Source organism: Stylophora pistillata, chromosome 1, assembly GCF_964205215.1.
Source record: "Stylophora pistillata chromosome 1, jaStyPist1.2, whole genome shotgun sequence".
In the NCBI taxonomy this organism is placed as follows: Eukaryota; Metazoa; Cnidaria; class Anthozoa; order Scleractinia; family Pocilloporidae; genus Stylophora; species Stylophora pistillata.
The window spans coordinates 32,003,215-32,025,714 of NC_142519.1; the positions used below are offsets into that span (position 1 = coordinate 32,003,215).

Sequence of the window (22,500 nt, forward strand, 5' to 3'; positions counted from 1 at the left end):
ATGGTGTAAACACCTTGAAAAGTCCTGTTGGTCCAAAAGGGATTGTTCAGAAATCTGTATGTAATTAATACAAAGAACCGAGATGATCTGACTTGAATGAAATATAAATGAATTTAGCCACTAAATGTAAAGTAGTGTATCATTTTTAAGGCCATTAAGCATGGCTTTTGTTTACAACACTGGTAATATTGATATTGCTACTGTTCTGGTTGACAATTTGATTCTAAACATGGCCATGCTTTTGTAAAATGCAGTCTAGATGTTTAAATGATCAATTCAATCCCTGGCATTGTTATGTGTTACTCTCTGTGAAAAATAACTTGTTTGACAGTTTTTGGCATTGCATTAATCCATGTTGGTGTTCATGCATTAATACTTGAGTCATCTTTTTGGTCAACTGTTTCCTTTACAACTCTGACATCACCTAGATCTGTGACCTCAGAACTGCTCACATAATTCAGGTTTGAGTGCCATACATCATGGAAAGCTTGTTCTTAAAACTTTGTTGTCATAAAGTTCTTCAAAATCTTTGCAATAATCATGGTCACTGAACACAGTTCTCGCATAATAAGAATTGTTATAATGAAGTTGCATTGCAAGTCCAGAGTTGATTCCATACTTTCTTAAAGTTTTATAGAAATGCTGCTGCACTCTATGGCTATTAAGATCCTTCATCATCTGACCTGAGATATCTTCTACATCCCTTTTCAACCAGCAATTCTTTGAATTATCGTTGACTGCTGCAGTCAAATTTTCGCCGTTGTTTTCCTAACCTGTCTTGATTTTCAAAGGTTTCCTAGAAGAAGAAGCATTTCTATATGCTTTGAGAGGTATGTGGGAAGTGCTTGTTGCCATATTTGACTTTCTGTACCTTTTTTATGCCACTTTTGCATCTTCTGGGTGCAAGTTAGGGAAAACAATAAAACTTTGTGCTTGGAGTAATGCTGTAAAAACAATAAGAGGGCAACAGCGTGACAGCATATTTCACATTTACCTATTGGACACTCGCAGTATCCTTTCACTGGATAATTATCTTTGAATACCAATACAGCCTGACGAGTGATCTCTTGCCCGAAACTTTTGATGATCATGGCCTTTACAAAAGTAACTTCTCCATTCTTATGAACTTTAACTGTCTTTATCTTCCTCGAGTTAAAGATTCTCTGGGTCTTGCGATATTGTCCTTTGCGACCTTGTCTCTTGAATCCAGTGTATTGACTTATGGTAGACGCGTCTACTAGGGGAAAAAGCGATTGGTCTGTACTCCATACAGACGATGGTGGAGGTATTTCAGTTGGATCCACAGATTTTAAATCTCCTACGCTCCATTCAGCTAAATTAGCGTCCTTCAATTTCACTGCTAAACTATCTGGCCCCTTTAAATCTACTTTCTTTGAGGTATTCATGTCTGCAAACATAGGTTTTCTTCGGATACGAAACTTGCCGCTCTTATATACACAGAATAACTTTTAACTTTCTCGGCAATTTTGTCCGGCGTTGGCAAAATTCGCCCCAGTCTCTCACGATATGAAAGTCGGCAATGGCGCGCGAACCGTGTCCGCCCCAGATCTCTCGCAAATGGCATGAACCCCGGCCCTTCCGCGATTGAAAGAACCACAATCCCTTGTAATCCAAGATCGATTGGCATCTTGGGAATGCTGGGCGCCATTTTGATGTGTGGCTTCAGTGAGAAAGTGTGGGAATCAATGTCCTCCTGTTTTGGTTTCTTGTCTGTCAGATAAGACGAAGCCTTGGGTTAGAGGTAAATCAGAATAATCATCTGTATCTTTTATCAAGGAAATTTCTCTTGCCAAGTTGTTCGTCGCTATGAGTTGTAACGAGAAGAACAACAAACGGCGGAAGAAGCGGTCGAAGCAAAGTACGGAGACGAACACACACGTTCCAAAATCAATTGATACTCGAGAGGTACGTACCTTACGAATCCAGAAGAATACAGGAATTTTTAGCAGAATTATTATTATAGGGCTCATTAGCTGTGGCATTCAGCTGTTTTGAATCTGTTCATAATGTTTTGACGGTGTTGTCTGATTTCCGTTCTCATTTTCCTTCGTGTTCTGGGCTTTTAGTAGGGAATGTTTGTTTTTTTACTCAGACACAGGCCTACGTGCTACTTGACCGTACGTCTATTACTTCTTATTGTGTTAGTCCGAAACTTCTGGATTACTCAGCGTTTGCGTAGTATAGATGTTCGAATTTAGAACCGAGAATCTTGATCGCTTTGGGTTAAACTCGGGTATATCTTACCTAATTTTACGGAGACATGTAATATATTATGGCATTCATCCTATTTGTCACTGGTGATTTGAAATGCTAAAGTAAAGTTATACTCGGGAGTTCCTAAATTAAGCTTTGCTGCGATGCTTTCTTGGATTAAAGTAGGCCCATTTCCTCGAAACAATTGTGGTTCAATTTCTGCCGTGTAAAGAAATATTTCAAGTTTAATGATCTACGTAATTAGAAGAACATTGGTGGAAAACACGATTTCAAGCGATCATGTAATGCTGGTATTCGGTGGATAGGTAACACACAAGGCTTCGCAGAAAATGGCTTGACGACCAGAACTTTTGTCTGTTCTCTGGGGTTTCTGACAATGTCAAAGGGTATATTTACGAATTACTTCGGAAATAAAATACACTTGCATTTTGAAATCACCAGTAATGTACATGTTGATGCCAAGTTTCAATGTCAATTTAATTTGAAATTTGCCCTTATTGTTTACATCTTTATATGTAGAGGGGCTTAATTATCAGCAATCTTCTGGAATTTTATTTGATTTCCCAGTTATGTGTGTAGTCAAAATATGCCATGTACAGCAGTTTCAGGTTAAACTTTCACATTATTTAATTTTCCCTCTTCATGCTCACACAATTGAATTTTTGGATTGTACCTTCAAATCATGGGTCAGACAATTGTCTGAATACCATTTGTTAGTGGTCTTGAATCTGAATTTACCTTTGTAAAATCCAATTTTAAACCAAGTTTGACTCCATCTTACCTTGCATCATTGTTAAATAGAAAATCATCTTGATTTTTAATGTGACCCTCAAACTCCTGTTGCCGAAACAATATTATGTAACATCTTTATCTTGTTAAGCAATTATATCATTAAGTACTGTAAAAAAACCTCTGTACATCTTCCATTTATATCTACATCTTCTTTATCTTATTAGTATTTTGTCTTCTTGGGATTGCCACAGTCAAAAATTTTATACTTCACTTTGGAAATTCCACAGTATAATTTTGTGTCTCTGTTTTACCTAAGAGTAGAGATACTTAATAGCAGATGATATTAGGCCTGTGATTGCTCTCATTCAAGACCAAACCTAAATAAAATATACAATCTCTCATAGTTGTAAATATTTGCTGAAATGGTTGTTTTTGGGTAATCTCCAACATTTACAGTATTCATGTTAGAACAGTACATGCAGGAGATTTTTGTTTGTTTTCATTAATTATTATGGCAGTGGAAGTTCTTTCTAGCATTTGAGGACATAATTATGATATGAGGTACAACATTTCCTCCAGTTGCAAAAATAATAGAACAGATCTTTTTTACATAATATTAGTTTTAAGGTATGTGGACTTGCACTAAACATTAATGAAACCACTACGAGTATTTCTTCTAAATACAAAGGAAAGAATTTTTGAGTTTGAACTTTGAGACTTGTCTAAAGGGTTGTTAATAATAATACTGTGGAAGTATTTAAAGCTAAGGTTTGTTCTGCCATCCTAAAGTGCCATTTTCTGTGTTATCCAATACATCTCTGTTTCAAGTGCAAGTAATACACAACAGTAAATACTCCTTGAGAACTTAGTCTGAAAAAGGCTGAAGAGAAAAACATTTTTTTTACTTTTTTAATTAGATTGGATGGTCAGGGTGTAATGAGACCAGTGTTCTCTTGCCCTAGACAAGTGATTTTCGCTTAAATTCAAATTTTAATGTGCAATAAGTCAATGTTGTGTGTAGAAGAAATGATTGTCAACTGAACATTTTTCAGCACGGGAATCATTCTTTTTTTTTAAGCAGCTTTTTTTTGGAGTTGATCTCCACAAAAAAGTAATTAGCCAAGAAATTATAATGTCAAAGAGTTTCAATATTCTTACAAAATTAATAAATTTTTTATTGGTAATGCATATTGTAAATGACGATGTAATTCACTGTATAGTGTGTTTGAATCATCCTGCCAATGCTAATCAGGTTTTTAAACTTGGATGTAGATTTGATAGCAAAACCGTCAACTGTGTATGTCCCAATGGCAATAAGTACTATGTTGGTCAAAACACATGTTCATGTTCAAACATAACACGCTCTTTAATATGCTTCAATCCAAATGAAATGAACAGATGAACAATCCAAATGAAATTAACTCTTGAAGTGTGGATAACAATTGAAGGAAAATGAATACTAAAGAAAGTGGTTGCTAAAATAAAATTACAAACAATAACTTACTACAATTGAAATTGTAAAGAAATTGACAAACTAGGAAACACAATAATGGACAATAGACATTTACAAACATTGTATGAGATCCTGTGACAAATTGCTGGCTTAAGATTACATAAACAATGTATAGCAATTGGAAAAAAGGATCCAGCCTAGTTAAACATTAAAGCTGAATGAATAAAATTTTTGGTAAAGAACTTGTATGAATGATACAAAACAAAGGAAAGAAATGCAAAAAAAAAAAAAAGTAACAGAATATCCTTGAGAGCAATACAAAGGAAAACTAAAGAACTTGTATTAGTGGCAACAAGTACATTAGTCTTTCAAACTTTTTGTGTAAACAAGCACTTCTCAAAATGCAGACTTTGTACAGTACCTTTCCTTATCTTTCTGGATATTGAGGAAAAGTTAAAGCATTTAAACTCATTTGTGACATTAATAGTAAAGTCAAAGTATCTAAACTTTTAACCATTAGCAACCACTCTAACACAGATGTTCATTAGAAAACATAGTTTCACTTTTCACAATATACATTTTTTGTTTCATCTAGCAGCTACTGAATAATACTTCCAGCGATGACAACTCACCAAAGGCTGGAACTCCAACGATAGATGGTGAACGCTGTCTTCTTTGTCACAAAGAACGTTATGAGAGAAACAAAAAAGGTTAGGAAACTATAACTGTATATCATTGTATCTGCATTTTTATGTGTCATTTTATTTGTTGAAAGAGAATGTACAGCTTTAAATACAATTGAAACAAGTTACAAGTCCAGTGTGCCTTGTCACTATTTGCAGATCACTGAAATTTTTTTTCATCATTCTGTTCTAGCTTTTCACAAATTGTTCATAAATAATCTCAAAGTTGAACAATTATGTTTCCATATAAACAGGGTAACAACTGAGCTAAGTCCCTTTAAACTTTTTTAAAGTTGTTTTCGATGGCAAAGTAGTTTGAAATGAGTTTGGTCACGCAATTTGAATTATTTTTAGCTCTGACCTTTTGGCTTATGAGACTATAGTTTAGGTTTTAGTAGATGTAAGTGAAAACACACCAGAGCCAAAAAGGACAACATTGCTGGATAAAATTAGAAATGGTTACAACAATTTTTTTCTGGCTGAGTTCAATTTTTTAAGAAAGGTCCTATATTTCTCTTATTCTGTGGCTATAATTTTGCAGACAACTTTATTAAGTTGCATGTAATTTTAGAGACAATAAGTTGCTTGACCTTTGTGTACTTTTAGCCTATTTAAGAATGCAGTAGACCTTTGCAGGTATCCTTTGCCTAAAAATTGTTAACACGATTTTTGAAGCATAGCTCCCATTGATGGAAAGTTTACGAAATGAACTATTTGGCAAAACATGTTTCATTTTAACTTGATGTAATTGTAAACTGACTTTAAAAAAATTCTGAACAGACAATGTCTCTTTGTGTGAATTAAACAGGTATCAAATCTTACTGCTCTGATAAAACTTCTGCACAATATCAGTCGTAAAGGGTTAATTTTCAAAACCATCTGGGGTTTTTTTCAGTGTTCCTATGGTTTCTTTGCGATTCTTTTTTCAAGTTTGCTCACCAACTGCCAATTGAAACACAGAGGCAACCCATGAGACTTGTAGCAAAAGCATATCTTGTTGGAAGCTATCTTGCATGTGACAGACCTTGGTTCAATTCTGCTTGCCAGCAATTTCAGTTTCAAGTTTTTAGCAGCGGTAGAACTTTTTAATGGTTGCTGGTTGAGTGTGAGCCACAAAGATTTCTCAAACTGGAAACCCATCTCAGTGAGATATCTTTGTAGACTGTCCATTCCTTGTAGATTTTCTCTTTTTGTTTCTAACTCTTACAGCCAGGGAAATCTTCCAAGGAATTGTTTAATTATGTAGTCTATTTTTAATTGGCCATTCTCGCTTTGACAGGCTCAAGAATTTGGTAAAAAATATGTTTTGCAAAGAAGCTGCATGTGTTGTGATATTTTACAATTTTTTTACCTGGGAATTGCTGAAAAATTGCTTTATGCTTAAAAAATTGGCCCTTCAAGGTCTACTGTATCCTTAAGTGGGCCATCAAAGAGTTGATGAATGAATAATGATGAGCTGCAAGGAATGAGATCAGTACTCATATGAATCGCAACTTTTATTGTAGGAGAACCTTCCAAATCTTCATCTCAAACATCAAATCCTAATGGAACTTCAATGTCACAGGTAAGGTATTTCTAGATCAGTGTAACAAGTGGATTCCATTATTTCCTACTAGTTCTATATGTGAATGAGAAGAAGCACAATGAAAGATGTTCTTCTTGCCCCAGTCATAATACAAATATGAAGTCTGTGTCCTCCAACCTCAGACTTTCTGATTCCTTGCTGCAGTGCCATGCCACTGTGCTATAAAGATCTTTGGTCCACAGAACAAATTTTTAAATTCTAATTATTTAAAAAGAGAAAATTAAAGGAGGCAGGCAGCCAGTTGTACAAACAACACATACAAATTTTACTTTTTTGCCCTTTTTTATGGTAGGTTCCACTGTGGGTGTGTCCAGAGTGTAGAAGAAGTATTGAAGAGGAAGAACGAAGGGCAGCAATGGAACCATCAATACCTGTAAGTTAGTTGGAATGTACAAATGTACATGTACATGTAGGGACTCTGTCAAGGTCTTCAGGCTTATGTCTTTGTCTCAACAACTGACTTCTTCACATTTTTTTGGTTCACTGTAAATTTTACCTTTTTAACTTATGAACAATCTTTTGTCTAGTTGCTTGTCTCTTTATTTATATCATGACTTGTTTATTGACAGATGTATCTGTGAGATACTTACATGTACTCGTAAATTTCTCAATCTTTATTCACAGAAGCAAGACTTGATGGAAAAGCCGTCTTTGAATCTCACTCTCTCTATCACAACCAAATCTTTTGAGCAACAATCAAAGTGCTTTCACCAAAACTGCAATAGAAGGTTACATATTTTGCTCTGTTGCTCCTTGTGCATGCATAATGCAATGAAGAAAATTAGTGATCCATTTTCAAAGAAGTTATTCAGTATGTGTAGGTATTGATGGTAAGCTGGGATGAGTGACCTGACTTTTAACAGAGGCTTGTCTCTTGCAGGGAGACTTCAGTTTTACTAATCACAATCTCTACAAGAGAACTTACAGCTTTAAACAAGTGTATGGTCATTGAAGGAGATAGGCACATTTGCTGATGATATGGAACCACTCAGACATAACTACACATACATTAGACATAATGATTTTGTGCTGCAGTAGTGAGCATTTTATCTTCTCATCTGTATGTGCATTGTAAACATAATTATGTGTCTGTGCTCTTTTTTATGTGCACAGTCCTGCAAAGCAAGATACAATAAAAGCTGCTGAAGTTAAGGAGAAAGAGAGACAACAACTGCGGGTAAGTTCAGTTATACTTGTGGCGCATTAGAATTTTTACATATATATATATATATTGGATTATTCTCCAAACATACCCTGCAACATTGTCACTTTAACTTGTCAGTCACCTGTGTATTATACTGACACTTTGAAACAATGTGTAAATGTTTATGCGTGCATGTGAATTAGCTTTGATTGTAGCCTCTTTTTTTGTCTCTAGTGTTGTTGGGGAGAGGTTAAGAACATTGTTAGGTGTATATACAGAGAGGCTGGAACGCCTTTAGCAGGTGAATGGAACAATAACTATTTAATATGTACAGTGTAGTACCCTGCTACTTATGCAATATACTTATTGTTATGTTGTGTAGTGAAGGCCTGTCAGAGTGTGAGAGGGTGGGAAGTGAAGGTCATGACATGAAAGACAACTGCGTTGACTTTATGAATATATCTACCAATAGAATATAGTACATGTTGCTTGTCTGTAACACTGTTTCAGCCAGAGAAGTATTGTATTTACTCTGTGAATGGTTATAAATGTGGGTGCTACTGTCTCACATTTAGCTTTATAAAATAATTTTGCAAATTAGAGTTGTATTTGTGTTGTGAAGTTAAATTCAGTTGCTTCTTTTCATATGGTAATTAGAAGAACATTTGAATAACAGGGTACACGATTCATACTGATTTAGACATTTAACCATTTTCACCACTGTGTCAGACGACATGTACATGTATGTCACACTACTGAGTGGATGCATAAGTTCCCTTCTACGAAAAAAAGAACTCCTGCAGAAGGTCTGGTTATGTGGATAAAAGGTTTAGGCTCAATTCTGTCAACCAAACAGTAGCAGTCATCTCTCTTTCATACCCACTTAGTTTACATGTAGCTCACTTGCCATCATTCCTTGGTGCTGATGGGAGTTGTTTGTCATTCCTCCACAAACACATAATAATAATAATAATAATAATAATAATAATAATAATAATAATAATTTAATATTAATTTTTTATATTGCGCAAATTAACATGTGGATACGATCAAATGCGCACCACAAGACTTTTCGGGGGATTTTGGCCAGACTGCATCAGCAGTGTACAAACAATCGAAGGAAACTTATTTGAAGATGCTCCCTCCCCCCCAATTCCCAGTAAACAGGCCAGACCACAACACAGTAATCTCATGAGTAGGCTCTTTAACGTCCCTGCCTAACCAAATTAACTAATTAATAGCTGCAGGAGTTGGGCCTACAGTTTATTCATGCTTATCCGAGAAGACTAGAATGTCTATCCATTTCTTGATATTATAGAAAGGTAGCACATTCTCCTCAGTTATTTTAAGACCTTGAGTGTTGGTCCGGACACATGGAGGAATGTCAAACAGCTTGTGTTAACACTCTGTAGTTTGGTGAATTTCTTTATGGTGATGGTTTGACTTGGTTTCCATTTAACCATCCCAGTTGTTGGAGAGCAATCAAATTGTAAAGTCACAATGATTGTCTTTTTTCTGCACATTTATGCTTGAAAGTTGCTTTTATCTTTACACATAATTTTATTTCACACATAAAATCAATCATTATCGTGTTCTTAACATTTTAGATGGGGAAGAAACTGTTAAAAATTCTTTAGATGAGAATAGACTCAGAGTCAAAGTAGACAAGTGAGTACCCCCATTATAATATAAAGATGCTGTGATAGAAGGGCCAGGGGCTTCTTTAGGATGGAAATCAGCAGTTGAATACATGTTAATTCTTTTTATCATTTTAACACTCTGAGGCCTTCACCTCTATCCTAGAGATAAAATCCTGCAGTGATTTGGCTCCCTAACTGTAGAGCTTCCAACCTGACTTTTTCTAAAATAATCAATAGTTTGAAAGGAACTCAAAGAACCAGAAATGCCTGGCCCATTTAATCTATTTTCATTTTATATTCTAAAATTATTCTATTATTTTATACTCTTATTTTTATAATTCAGACAATTTTGTACAGTTTTAACATTGCTATTTGTTTAATTTGTTTTCTTTTAATTTATAAAAGTTTTGAACTTAACACCTGCAAGCTGGTGAACTATTACAGTCTTTGATACAGTCTGGTCTGCTTTAGCTCCTCTAGATGGCAAACCATATTTGTACAACATACTTCTATTGTTGTTCTGTTTTTTTTTTTTCTGTCACCAGTGACTGCATTGTATGTGTGCAATTGTAATTGGTTGATTCTAAACTCTTTGTAGATTACTTAAGAGTGATCCAGCTCAGTTGTTTGAAAAACTTGAAATTCAAGCAAGGTATGTAGAGTGTATGAGTGCATGTACAGGACCATTGTTTTTGTGTGTGTGTGTGTGTTTGTTTTTGAGACAGTCAAAGATACATACCTCTAAACAAATTGTGTGTACATTAAGTGGCAAGTAAGGAAATGGTTGTGCTTTGTATGAAAATATGGTTTTGTAGAAAAAAAATATATATATATATATATACATACAGGGAGATGTAGGGTATGGAATCAGTATACAAGTAGGAACACTGTAGAACAAGGAGACATTTTTCTTGGTTTTGAAATTTTTTAGCCAATGTTTGTGGTTCATATGCTGGCTTAAGAAAGAGAGGAGGTATAAAACAAATAGACATAAGGAGTGTTTGAACTACCCATTATACAGAATTATTGTCCAAGTGGGCTTTGTAGAGTACAAATAATGCCCAAAACAACTACAAGTATCTCGTGGTATTTTGTACTCCAGACAACTGGTTAAATATTTGCCCACACTGAAAAAACAGTTTGGCTTGTTGGATAATAAATCTCTTATTAGACATTTTGTTGTGTAGTATTGGTGAGTATTTTTACTCATTGTTTATATTTTGACACGCCCCTACTGGCTCATCAAAATATGGCACAACTTGTAAAAATACTCAGTGATACTACACAACAAAATGTTTAATAAGATCTATGTATTATACAAGAGTTGGCCCTAATAAGTGTACCAAGTGCTTGTTTCCTTTTACATGAACACAGAATGGTTCTCTGTTATATGTTTGTTTAGATCAAGTGTTGTGTTGCAGTTAGTCTTGCGTAAATCTGATGTACATAATTTAGAGTAGAAATCCTTTCCTGGAGTTTAGCTAATGTGATCTTTTTGTTCTATTTCTTTCCAGGGAATATGTTCGAGAAGTGAAAGTACGCCTTGTTAGATATTTGACTTCATGTCCCTTGTCCCCAAACCATGCAAAAGAATTTTTTACAATGTTACTGGATGAATACCAAGCCCTGTCAAAGGCTTTTGATATCCTCAGACCATTCTTTTCCAAGCTGGTAAGAAGTATTGATAATGATAATTGCAGTTGTACCATTCATCTGAAATTTTTTGTTTCAAAATTGCCACTGATTTTTTGTAAGGAAGGGAAGCAGGTAAGGCCATATCAGCCTTACACTGTGCATCAAAATTTTTATTTTTATTTTCACTCAATTTCTTACCAATTTTTTTTCATTTTTAAATTTTTTTCATTTTTATTATTCATTTGCCCCTTATCATAGTCACAGCCATTTATTTTACTGTTGGAAGCCACTTTTAAAGGAATAATTTTAAAACCTCCTGAAACTTTGTCAGACAGGAGAAGAGATTTGAAATAGTCTTGAATTTCTAAGTGAAAGTCAGGTGATTCTTTTCATTTACATGTAATTAACCCATTAATGGCTGCAGCTTTTGTGAAAAACTGTGTTTTGAAGCTAGTCGAGCAGATTTTGCGTCACTGTTGTGGTTTTAAAACCTCAAACTTACCAAAAACCCATTGACAGCTCATACACTCGATGGCCTTTCGATCCAAATGCAAAATGGCGGGCTGAAAATCTCGGGCACGCTCAGAAAGCAAAATTTCGAGGGTTGAAAAGTAATGCCCCACTTATGAATTTTACTTTTCTCTCTTTCTCCTGCCCTTTTTTTCCCCTCTCCTTGCCTGAAGTTTCTCCTCACTTGCTGGAAATTTAGTAGGCTTCATTTTGGTGTAGAGATTTTTTAGGAAACTACTCATTTTTTTCAAACCACATGCTCAGAAAGGTAGGTGGGTAATGGAACAAGATTTTCGTACAGATTTTCAGGTCAAAGTTACATGGTTTTTTGGCTATTTCTCCAATCTCCATCACTCAATTGCACTCATTCTGGTATGGTTTGTAAGATATTTTCAACCTGTTCAAAGTACATGCTCAAAGTTGTGTTCCAGGATTAAAAGTGATGACGTCACAAGGCGTAGAAAGGGTGTGGGTCCACATGGGCGCATACGGGCGCACTGGACGTCAATAGGTTAATATGAAAGCACTATCCATCTTTTAAACTACTCAGAGCAGGTGTACTTACAATGATTACAAAGTGACATTGTTACAAATGTTTGTTTACGTAACATAATTGGCATCAAGTAAATTGTAATATTTTTTTCTATTGTATATAAATTTGCTCTCTGTGCATTCCATAGGATGTTGACCATTTAAAGGAGTTTGGTTTGAATTGGGATCTCTTACACAAACACCTCTTTTACACTGAAATTTATCGGGACCCTGCAGTGTATGGCAACCTTCCTGGGCTCATTACACAGCTAAGGTAATTACAAGTGAATAAATAATTAATTAATATAAAAAAGATTTTTAATGTACATTGATTAGACCAGGACATTTTGGTTTACATTTATCTTCTGCTCTGCGTGTGTGCTTAAAACCTCTTTTTTGTTTTCAGACTAGGTGCTGTTGCTAAAGAGAATTTTCATCAAGACACATTCCCAAACTTACTACACAGGTTAGTCTAATTAATTTAGTTTGCAGTAATCTTTGAGTTTAGCCTACTGTATCCCCATGAAAGGTATAAAGAACCATGACATGGTTCTCTATTCTTCTGCCTTGGTTTTCATTGCTATTGAGGTACATGGATTTGGCTGATGCATTTGTAACTTTGGTGCCACCTAGTTCAGATCATATGAGACTTGTTTGAAAGATTACCATGGTCATGTTTTTAAATGCTCCCAAGCACTTAGCTGCATGCGACAAATAGTCCAGTTGTTTCCTCATGGAGGAAACATAACATTATCTAAGTTGGATTGTAACAAGATGACAATGCATAAAGACCCATAAGTCCTTTCGTCCTTGAGCACCTAGGAACAGCGTTAGTGCTTGATTTTCCAATTATGTCATATCTTTTAAAACAATTAATTCTACTCAGGTTAAAAGTGTGGATTATTTGTGATCACTGTTTGTGAGTTTCTTTCGAGTTTGGAAGGAAAACAATAAAGATAAATTTTGTCTCCAGTTGAACAAGTGCCACACCAGTTTTTAGTTGTCAGAACCAAAAACTACTGGTCTCAGATGTGCAGATGGGTTTAATTTTAAATCTCCCAAAATTATGGATTGAATAGGGTCTTTATCTACCTCTCATTGTCACTATTAGTGCTATTTTTAAACCCATTTTTGTTTGTATTAAGGTACCTTAATTTTACGGATGATCTCACAGAGATTGAGTTTTCATGGAAAGAGAGTGAGAGAGCTTTCAAATTCTATAAAGAAACACAGGTAAATGCAAACTAAGATATTTTATTTTGTTTTTACAACTCTTCCCCATTTTCTTTGACAATGCACATGTACTTCTAGAACTGTAAACTTTATCTTACCACCCAGTTATTTCAGGAATTTTATGACGTAAATTTTAACTCCTAGGCTAAACTGCGCGAAAAAACTGGCATACCTAAAGTGGAGTGGGAAGATGATTCTACAGGAGAAGAGTGGAAAAATAGAATAGTACAGGTTAGTAATTTATTTCAGTGAACTTGTATCCTAAAATCAGTGCAGTTGTAGATATACACCTTCCTGCTCCTCAAGAATAAAAAGTATAATCATACTGCAATGGTATTTGCAAAGGCAATGAAATGACGGTCAAGTTTCGAAGATTTTTCTAAGTGAACGGGAACAACGCTTCTGTGGATTTTGTGGGAATGTTTCTTGTGGCCGCTAAGCAAATATACTATTTATTTTTATTTTTCCTAAACAGGGTTCCAAGAAGCCCACTCAACAAAAGTAAGTTTTTAATTGCTTAAGAGTCCTCTAGCTTACAACGTAATTTGTTGTGATGTTTAACATTTCATTGAATGTCTTAAGTTCAAGTGAAACAATTTGTTCCCTTGCTGATGTGATAAAGATATCTTGTACAGTTCAATGCTCAACTTTTTTTTTTTTATTACCAATCTGTTCACTTGGTTTTGTTTAATTAAAATCAAAGCCATCAAAAGTGATTTATAAAGCAGTTTCTCTCGTCAATTAAAATCAAAATTTGATATGCAATGTAATAATATGTGAAAGTATTATCTGCTTCAGATTGGCTGACAACACCAGTGCAAAGTTGTAGTACAAAATTTAGTCTCTATGACTTTCTGTGATGCTTTTTCTCGTGTAGACTATTTATAAGTAATAGCATGATTTCAAGTGCAATTTGGTGTAAGTGAGCATTTGTATATTTTTCAAAGACCACAAATTGCACTCACCTTATGGGCTTAATGTACTCATGCCTATTAACACCAAGTTGTGCTCGATATCATGTTACTACCCATACTTAAATTTCTTGCTACATGAATGTACAGTAATTACTTGATAACCTGTTTAGCCGTTCGATAGTATCCGTTCGAACGGGTGAGTTACCCGTTTGTTACCCGTTCGGTAGCCGTGCGTTTTACCCGTTTAACGGAAAGTCGTTAGTGTACATTTTTCCATGAGACGTCACAATTGTATTATTGGTTCCACCAAGTATTTTTTAAGGCTCAGATATAAACACGTACATGTGACATAACGTAAAACGTCATGACAAAACTTAGTTATATGTGTGCTAAACTGAGAGAAAGATAACGCTTTCACTGTAACTTGTTACCACCATAGATACATGGATCGCTACGTTTGTTAAATGTCTTAATTCTTACCACATAGGTGTCATTGTGGTCACTGCAGTGTTCCTTCATCGCCCCTCAATTCACCAGTACCATCGTTATCACCTTTTAAAACAGCAACTTCACACACAAAACCCTGCAGCAATCATATCTCAGCTGTAGCATCCAGTCATAACACAGCTGGTAACAAGATGCAACGGACGAACCCCGTATCACTACCAAAGTTCAGTCCCCACCTGCTGGTGGCTAATGACTTACATAGTATTCCTCCCTCCCAACTGCTGCCGCCGCCACCTCTCATGATGAACGGTGCGGCAAATGTTTGCCAGTGTCCAGCATGTAGTGGCACAACTGGGTACAGGGAAGGTGTTAAAAGCCCAGTGCAGGTATGATACCTTGATTATATCACCTTTACGTAAACAAAGGCAGAGAAAACTTGAAAGTGAAAGATGTGTTGTTGTTTTTTTTTTGTGTGGGGTTATTCGTTTAATTTTGGGCTGTGTGCTGTCCTTGTAAAACCAGAGGCATGTAGATGTTGACTGCAATGGCAGTGCATTTAAGTACAGAGTAGAACAGAAAAGTGTGTTACAGTTCTGGTCCCGGTTGTTCGAAAAGTGGATAACGCTCTCCGGTGGATAGCACAGTAGGTTTTGGTAACACTTATTTGCTGGATAGCGGGTTATCCGTTGGATAACATTTTCCGTCCTTTGAACAACTGGGCCCTGAGCAGTTCACCAATTCCAGTTCAGTACGCTGTAATCTAATACACTTCATTACCGTACAGTTCAGTACTTATAGGCGGATTCGTGCTGACGTCATTATTTACATTTTTGCTCATTTGCATACGGCTTTGCGTAAAGAAGGAAGCATGTTAGATACAAATTGACTTCAGGCAGCTAAAGAGCTAGAAAACCTTAGTATATGGTGAAATTTTTAGCTCTTTGGGGGTAATATTCAAGGAGAAATAGTCCATCAAAAACTGCAAAATTTCTGGGTGGCAAAAGCGCTAATGAGCTCAACATTCTATGTAAAATTTTGAGTTTTTAAACCCGTGTTGCACAAAAAGTATTCAGTGCATTAGGCTCGTATTCATTGGCCGAGTTAATCGTACTTTGACCTTTCGATATTCAGAACTGATTTATTTTTAGCTCCATCAGAAACTGAATTGCTTATGCTAATGAGGCAAATATTGTAAACAAGGATTCCCCTATACATTTACATCCTGTACTATTCAGGGAGTTTAGTTCTGGGTGTTGACTGATATCGATGTGCTGTTTCCTTAATCGAACAATTCAAACACTTCAGTTACCGTAGCTAGGAGAAAAACTTATCAACTTGATGTAGAAAGAGGTAAGTGTAACCACCACTAGTTAAAGGTTTTCTTTGTTTCTCTTATAGCCTACGAATGGTATCAAGATGGCCGAATGCCAGTGCAGCAAGTGCCCCTATCATGGTATAAAGGATCAGGAAACAAGACTAAAAACCGAGAACAAGAACTTTACCACCCACCCCTTCCCTACAGTCCACGCTTCCCCTCCGAACAAGAATCAAATTCACAGCAATTACTTTCATCCACACCACGGCAAGCCCCCTCCTCCCACATCTCTTTATTGCTCCTCAGAGATCCCCCATCAGGACCTTCACAGCTTTCTCCCGGACGGCCTCAGGCACGTCAATTATAATGGTTATCATGAGAGTCTGGATGGATGCAGTGAACTGGATGACGGAAATAACAGTTCGAGTGACATCAACAGTGACTATGATGATGACGATGACGATGAAGACGATGACGATGATGACGCCAGCAGTTGCTCACCCCGTAGAACAAGCCAATCCTCAGGTATAACATTTTACTTGCAAAGAAGAATGTTTCTCTTGTTCCTTGGTATATTTCAAGAAACATTTCATCAGTTGAATAGTTGTTGAAACCTGTTCTCTCCCGTTAACTAGTTCATTTTCTTCTTAACTGCTTCTGCTACTAATGATTAACCCTTTACACCCTAACATCAGTATGCATATTCTCCATACTGTTCTCTATACACTTTCTAAGGAGCTGACAGGGACGAATTTGTTCAACAATCAGTAGCTTTTAGTTGATGATCGTTTCCTTTCTTCTCGTGACTTTAATGATTGATTCAGGGGTAGTACAGTAAGGAGATATCAGATGCTAATCACTCCTGACCTCAGGAGTCAATGGTTTAAGAGCTTCTTTACAGCTCTCAATACTTGGCTACCTCGAAAATTTCTCGTCGCGTGTTGCTCAAAGTCTCGAGACTGGTTTGTTGATTAAAGGCTGATAGTTTCGAAAGAAACTGTTTGGGGCTGCGTCGGTGGGAGTAACGAAATAATTTGGATATATCAACAAAGTTGAAATGGTAAATTGGCCACCGTAATGATTACAAAAGCTGACGCGTTTCGAGCGTTAGCCCTTCATCGGAGCGAATAGAGGAATTGTGGGTTGTGTGTGCTTTTAAAGGCAGAAAATGGAGCTACGTTATTGGTGGGAACATGGCAACGAGAAAAACATAAATAAGTGGAATGAAAAGCGTTCGTTGATCCCTGTGGGATTTAGACTGCAGGTTTGAAAGATGAGCTTTTGTTCAAGATTTTTACGGCTTCCCGTGCCACCTAAGTGCAAGGAAAGATCACAGATTGCCATATGTTGCTTAGAATGATTAGGTAAATTAAAATGTCTAGCGACTGGTTTCGATGTGTCCTTGTCATTCCTTTCCACGTCTCGAAGGTGTTCTCGGAATCGGTCACCTAGTCTTCTGCCTGTTTTGCCGATGTATATCTTTTTGCAATAAGTGCAAGTTATGCAATAGATTACATTGGCGGAGGTGCACGTGAAGTGATCGGGGATCTTAATGGATCGTTTAGGTCCCGATATTTTATCAGTTTTGTGAATGAAAGGACACGTTTTGCATCGTGCACGAGCGCATTTAAAAGTGCCTGGTTGGTCATTAGTCTGAAAAGAACTTCTGACCAAAAAATTGCCTATGTTTTTGTCGCGTTTGAATGAAATGAGCGGAGGCTGCGAAAAGATAGTGCTTGTCTCTGGGTCGTTTTGAAGTAATTTAATGTCTTTAAGAATGATGGATTTAACTGAGTGGTTGTGAGGGTGAAACGTGAGAGTGAATGGAATGCGGTCGGAATCTTCCTTATGCGACGTTTGTAGTGCTGAATGTCGATCAATAAGTTGAGCGCGGTGGTAACCCGCTTGAACGACGGAAACAGGATAACCACGTTTATCGAAGAACTGGCACATTGACTCTGATTTGTGGTGGAAATCAGAGTCATCACTACATAAACGACGAAGTCTTAGAAACTGAGAAAAAGGAATGGAATTCTTAACGTGAGATTGATGCGAAGACGAATATGACAAGTAATTATGCGAGTCTGTAGGTTTGTAATACACACTAGTGCATAAACCGTTACCTTCAATTGAAACTTTGATGTCTAAAACGGATAAAGAATTGTCAGAAATTTCCCAAGTATATTTCAGAGCCGGGTGGAAAGAATTGGTTTGTTGATTGTTTGCAAGTGAAATGTAAGCTTGTTTTGTCTTGGCGTTTCATGACTCTCTTTTTCTTTTTTTTTTTGTATGTGATCTTTTTTGTCGTAGACATTGACGGCCTGGGCCTTGATGTCCCCCCTGGGTCCCCGTCAAGTGTGCGGAGCAGTGGAGACGGCAGCTCATGTGACACTCCACCTGTCAACAGTCAGTGTACATCATCAACGGATGATGGCCGGACGGATCGTGGGAAATACTGCGATTGTTGTTATTGTGAATTCTTCGGCCATGCTGCAGTAAGTAAACAGCGTACTTCTAATGAAATAACCTTACTTGATTTTTCCGTATATGGTTTGAAACCGAGAGATATATCAAGAAGTGGTCGAATTGTTTTTGTGGTAGGATGAAATGAATGAATGAGAAAAGTGGATCAGATCATTTCACAAACTTACTATGTGTATGTGCAGTATATTTCAGATTCTTTTCCAGCAATTTTCTTTGCTCTTAATTATGCTGAACAGAAGGTGTTGAAAACAGGTAGAAGAAGAGTTTCAGAGCAGCTATTCATGTATGTCATACTCTAGTGGTGCGTGGTGCGCGTGTCAGTTTTTAAAATATGCTGATTTTTCCTCATAATTTCTCTGATCTGTAGCAATTTTCTATTTTTAGCCTCCTGTAGCACCAACCAGTCGCAATTACACTGAAATACGGGACAAGTTAAGAAATCGACTCAACAAACGGCAGGTGAAATGAGCTTTTGGTCTTCAGGTGTTGTTACTGTTTGTCTTCTGAGTAGTCTGAAATTTTACCTGTGCGTTATGGGAGATGAGTCATCTTTAAACTCTCCTCAGGACCGTTGGAAAATCGAAGTTTTAATGTTTAGACAGATGCAAATTGACGCAATAATGGGTGGAAAACTACTTGAACTTTAGCAGTAACTGATTTTATTCTCTCTCAGCCAAATCACCCGGTACAGCAGAACAAGAACAAGAAGAAGACGGCGAATGCGCCTGTCGTTGATCACCGATCAGTAGACGATCTCCTTACGTTTATCAATGGGCAGAAAATGGAAGAGGAAAGACTGGGGGCAAAATCGAAAGCGCAGAAAAGAGCGCGGCAAAAACAAAAGAAGGTGAGTGGAACTCAAAGGAGAAATCAGACACCACAATGCTTTTGACTGTTTGTCGCTAGCATCATCATCTTCAATATCATGACATTGATATTAAAAACTAATAACAACATCAGTGATAAATATTCGTGATCAGTGATAAATATTCGTGATCAGTGATAAATATTAATCATCCGTGTTAATGTTGCAAGCTATGCAGCCTACCTAATCCAAAGTTTTTGGAACACCCAACAATTGTTTTAATGGTCGCTGCCAGCTCTCCCTTCCCTTCACCACCACCACCACCACCACCTCCACCTCCACCTCCACCTCCACCTCCACCTCCACCTCCACCTCCACCTCCACCTCCACCTCCACCTCCACCTCCACCTCCACCTCCACCTCCACCTCCACCTCCACCTCCACCTCCACCTCCACCTCCTCCTCCTCCTGCTCCTCCACCTCCACCTCCTCCTGCTCCTCCTCCTCCTCCTCCTCCTCCTCCTCCTCCTCCTCCTCCTCCTCCTCCTCCTCCTCCTCCTCCTCCTCCTTGTTTTTCGATGATGGACTATGAGACATGCGTGAGTGTTAAACATTTAAGTAAATGAATAAAAGAATGAACAAAAATATTTCACTTGTGACAATTTTCATCTTCCAGGCGGCTGAGAAAGCTAAGCAGAATGTGAACTCGAATGATCAAACAGACGACAAAGTTCCTCCATCTTCCCCCTCTAACCGAGGAAACATGAACGGGATTCATTTCAACGGCACCATTGATAACCTGAGGAACAAACGAGAGTCTGACGAGACCGCAAACCACCAAACACCCGCTATTAACGGCAAAGAACTACTAAACGGCAAACAAGGTCACGGGGTGAAGGAGCAGGAACAAAAACAACTACAAATCTCAGGCGAAGGTGGCAAGTCGCGCAAGAAAAGAAATCACTCAAATCAGGATGTCACAATGTCACGCCAAGTAGCGAGTCACGAAAACGAAAACAACTTTGGTGCGCGGACAAAGACGGAAGAGAAATCGGAGAAAAAACGACAGGAATCGGGATCACCTGATCAAAGCCCTGTTAGCAGTAGCAAGCACGAAGGGCAGGAGAAAACAGACGGTCCACCACCGCAGAAAAAGCAAGGAAAAAAGAAGAAAAAGGCGTCAGTAGGTAAGCACCGCCAATCCTGCGGGAAAAATTCTTGAGGTGCAAGTTTAGTGAGAGTTTCATTGCCCCTCGTCCATCATTCCTGCTCCAGTTGTAGTCAGATTAAGTTGAATTGGCTTACTGTACGTTCATTTATGGCAACCTGGTAGACTAAGTGGCACTGTCGTTTTTGTGTTATCGTACATGTATTTGTTCATAAGCCATTTTTTTTTTACTTATCCTGTAGATGATGATGATGTTTTCCTGCCGCGGGAAGATATCGAGGTAGGTTCTTAGTTATCGTTAAGCCAAATCTAAAGGAGGAAAAGAAAATCGTGCATCTGTCTTGTTTATTGAGGTTTCGGCAGTGTTAGCTAAACATTGCTAAACTTGTCTCATTTGCAATCTGGTTTATGTTTAGTGGAACATGGCGAAGAACAGCCGTGAAGCACAGAAGTGTATGCACTCAGTAAGAGACTGTAGACGGTGAATTCAATAGAAAAGTCATTTTCGATTTCTTAAAAATTCGGAACGTTGAGAAGAGAGAAAATATTCATTAATTATACTTTTGATACAAGTCTACTATCGTTCTATAAATGAATGCTGCGATCTGATTGGCTACTCTACTTGCCATTTACTCCATTATTGCATAGCCTAACAATGTGCAGGTAATTGAAAACACGAGGTAGTCTTGGTGTCAACGACTAGCAGATTTATACCAAATAAGTTAGATCATTTGCATTCAATATCTGAGCGTGATCGTAATCTAACTGTAGAATATTATTTCAATTTCCTTTTGTGTCTCTTAGAAACTTACACAAATGGATGAAGCAGAACGTGAACTGGAAGAGTTTAAAAGGTACTTTAACAGTTTCTTGGAGATATTTTATCTTTTGTTCCTGTCACACACGAAATTGAAGCTGTAGATACTTATAGAGGAAAATATAATTTTGGGTTTCTAATGAATCTGAAGGCGCGTTGTAAATGTCGTCGAATCCAAGACAGACAGTCTCTCTGTAGCAAGAAGGTTGTTACTTTGCATGATAATAAGGACAGAATACTAAGATAAGATAAGAGAAAAAAAATGAATTGTGAAACACCGTGGTCTGTGTAGACAATAGAGACTTTAAGAAACCACGACGGCGACGCCAAGGAAGACTTAGATTAAAAAATGAATTTCTACTCTTAGTTAGAATTTCAAAAATGGCTGCAGGAGCTTACTGTCTCGTACAGCGCCACAGCTCAACTTCAGCATGACGTATAAAGTAGCCGTTGAGTTCCAAATGGAAATTAAAATAATTTGCTGTAGCGGTTTCGGTTCGCAGACGACGCAAATTTTGGCGATTTCACGTTGTTGTTTTGCATAGGACGGCTAAGAAATGTACAAACTTTCAAAACGCACGTGCTGAGCTATTGTTCTGCCAATTAGATCTCTTGTTTTTCCACGTCCTCGTTGGCATCCTCGTCGTGGTTTCTTAAGGTCCCTAATATGAATATTTAGCGCTAAACAATCAATCCTAATTTTATTTATGGCTGTTTCATTCCAGATTTTGTATGAATCTGACACCCTTGGAGAGAAGAGAGCGCATTCCTGTAAATGTCAACCTCAAGGGGCTTCTAAATGGCAAGAAAAATGGCTCCACCTAGGCCATGCCCTCCACTCCTCCTAGATGAGCTGCGTTGTTTCTTGAGTCGAGGTGGCCTGTAAACTGGTCGCGCCAGTTTTCCTAGAGTTGAAAAATTGAGGAAGTACTTCCTCGATCAGTTCCGTTCTCATTTCAATTTAATCTAATGCACAGAGAATTATATTGCCAAATAAAATATCTATTTAGTTTCGTGAAGTCTTGTGGTGTGATGCCGTAAACACGCTGAGGACATTTTGGTATTGTTGGTATTGTTTATTTTGTCCCCTCGCTATTACTTCAATATACACACGTTGGCACCTGTCGCGTCACCAACAAACTGCTTTGAATTTGCATGATAGTTAGTAC

General features: G+C 37.3%; 2 protein-coding genes and 1 pseudogene across 5 annotated transcripts in view; 2 read left to right on the top strand and 1 right to left on the bottom strand.

Moving 5' to 3' along the window:
• Positions 1-88: 88 nt before the first annotated feature.
• On the bottom strand, positions 89-1,551 carry LOC148742129 (uncharacterized; annotated as a pseudogene).
• A 103-nt stretch (positions 1,552-1,654) lies between these two features.
• LOC111324375 (uncharacterized) lies at positions 1,655-22,350 on the top strand. Of its 2 annotated transcripts, none has more exons than XM_022927922.2 (24): positions 1,655-1,926; positions 5,019-5,130; positions 6,609-6,667; positions 6,981-7,061; positions 7,313-7,416; positions 7,802-7,865; positions 8,067-8,133; positions 9,440-9,500; positions 10,071-10,124; positions 10,987-11,143; positions 12,298-12,422; positions 12,555-12,614; positions 13,294-13,381; positions 13,526-13,612; positions 13,857-13,882; positions 14,783-15,128; positions 16,141-16,582; positions 18,368-18,552; positions 18,926-19,000; positions 19,215-19,388; positions 20,023-20,533; positions 20,757-20,794; positions 21,319-21,368; positions 22,057-22,350. In XM_022927922.2, the coding sequence occupies exons 1-24, from the start codon at positions 1,828-1,830 to the stop codon at positions 22,154-22,156; spliced, it is 3,165 nt and encodes a 1,054-aa protein (XP_022783657.2). In that variant the 5' UTR covers positions 1,655-1,827; the 3' UTR covers positions 22,157-22,350. The 2 variants fall into 2 exon arrangements, with proteins under 2 accessions (XP_022783657.2, XP_022783656.2); XM_022927921.2 differs by having other exon boundaries at positions 1,682-1,926; positions 5,016-5,130.
• A 127-nt stretch (positions 22,351-22,477) lies between these two features.
• The window catches only part of LOC111324377 (uncharacterized), a 12,324-nt gene continuing 12,301 nt past the window's right edge, over positions 22,478-22,500 (top strand). For 2 of the 3 annotated variants that reach the window (XM_022927926.2, XM_022927927.2), the window contains exon 1: positions 22,479-22,500. This exon is cut by the window's right edge. The gene's annotated coding sequence lies outside the window, so the exon portion shown is untranslated. The other variant, XM_022927923.2, reaches the window with a different exon arrangement.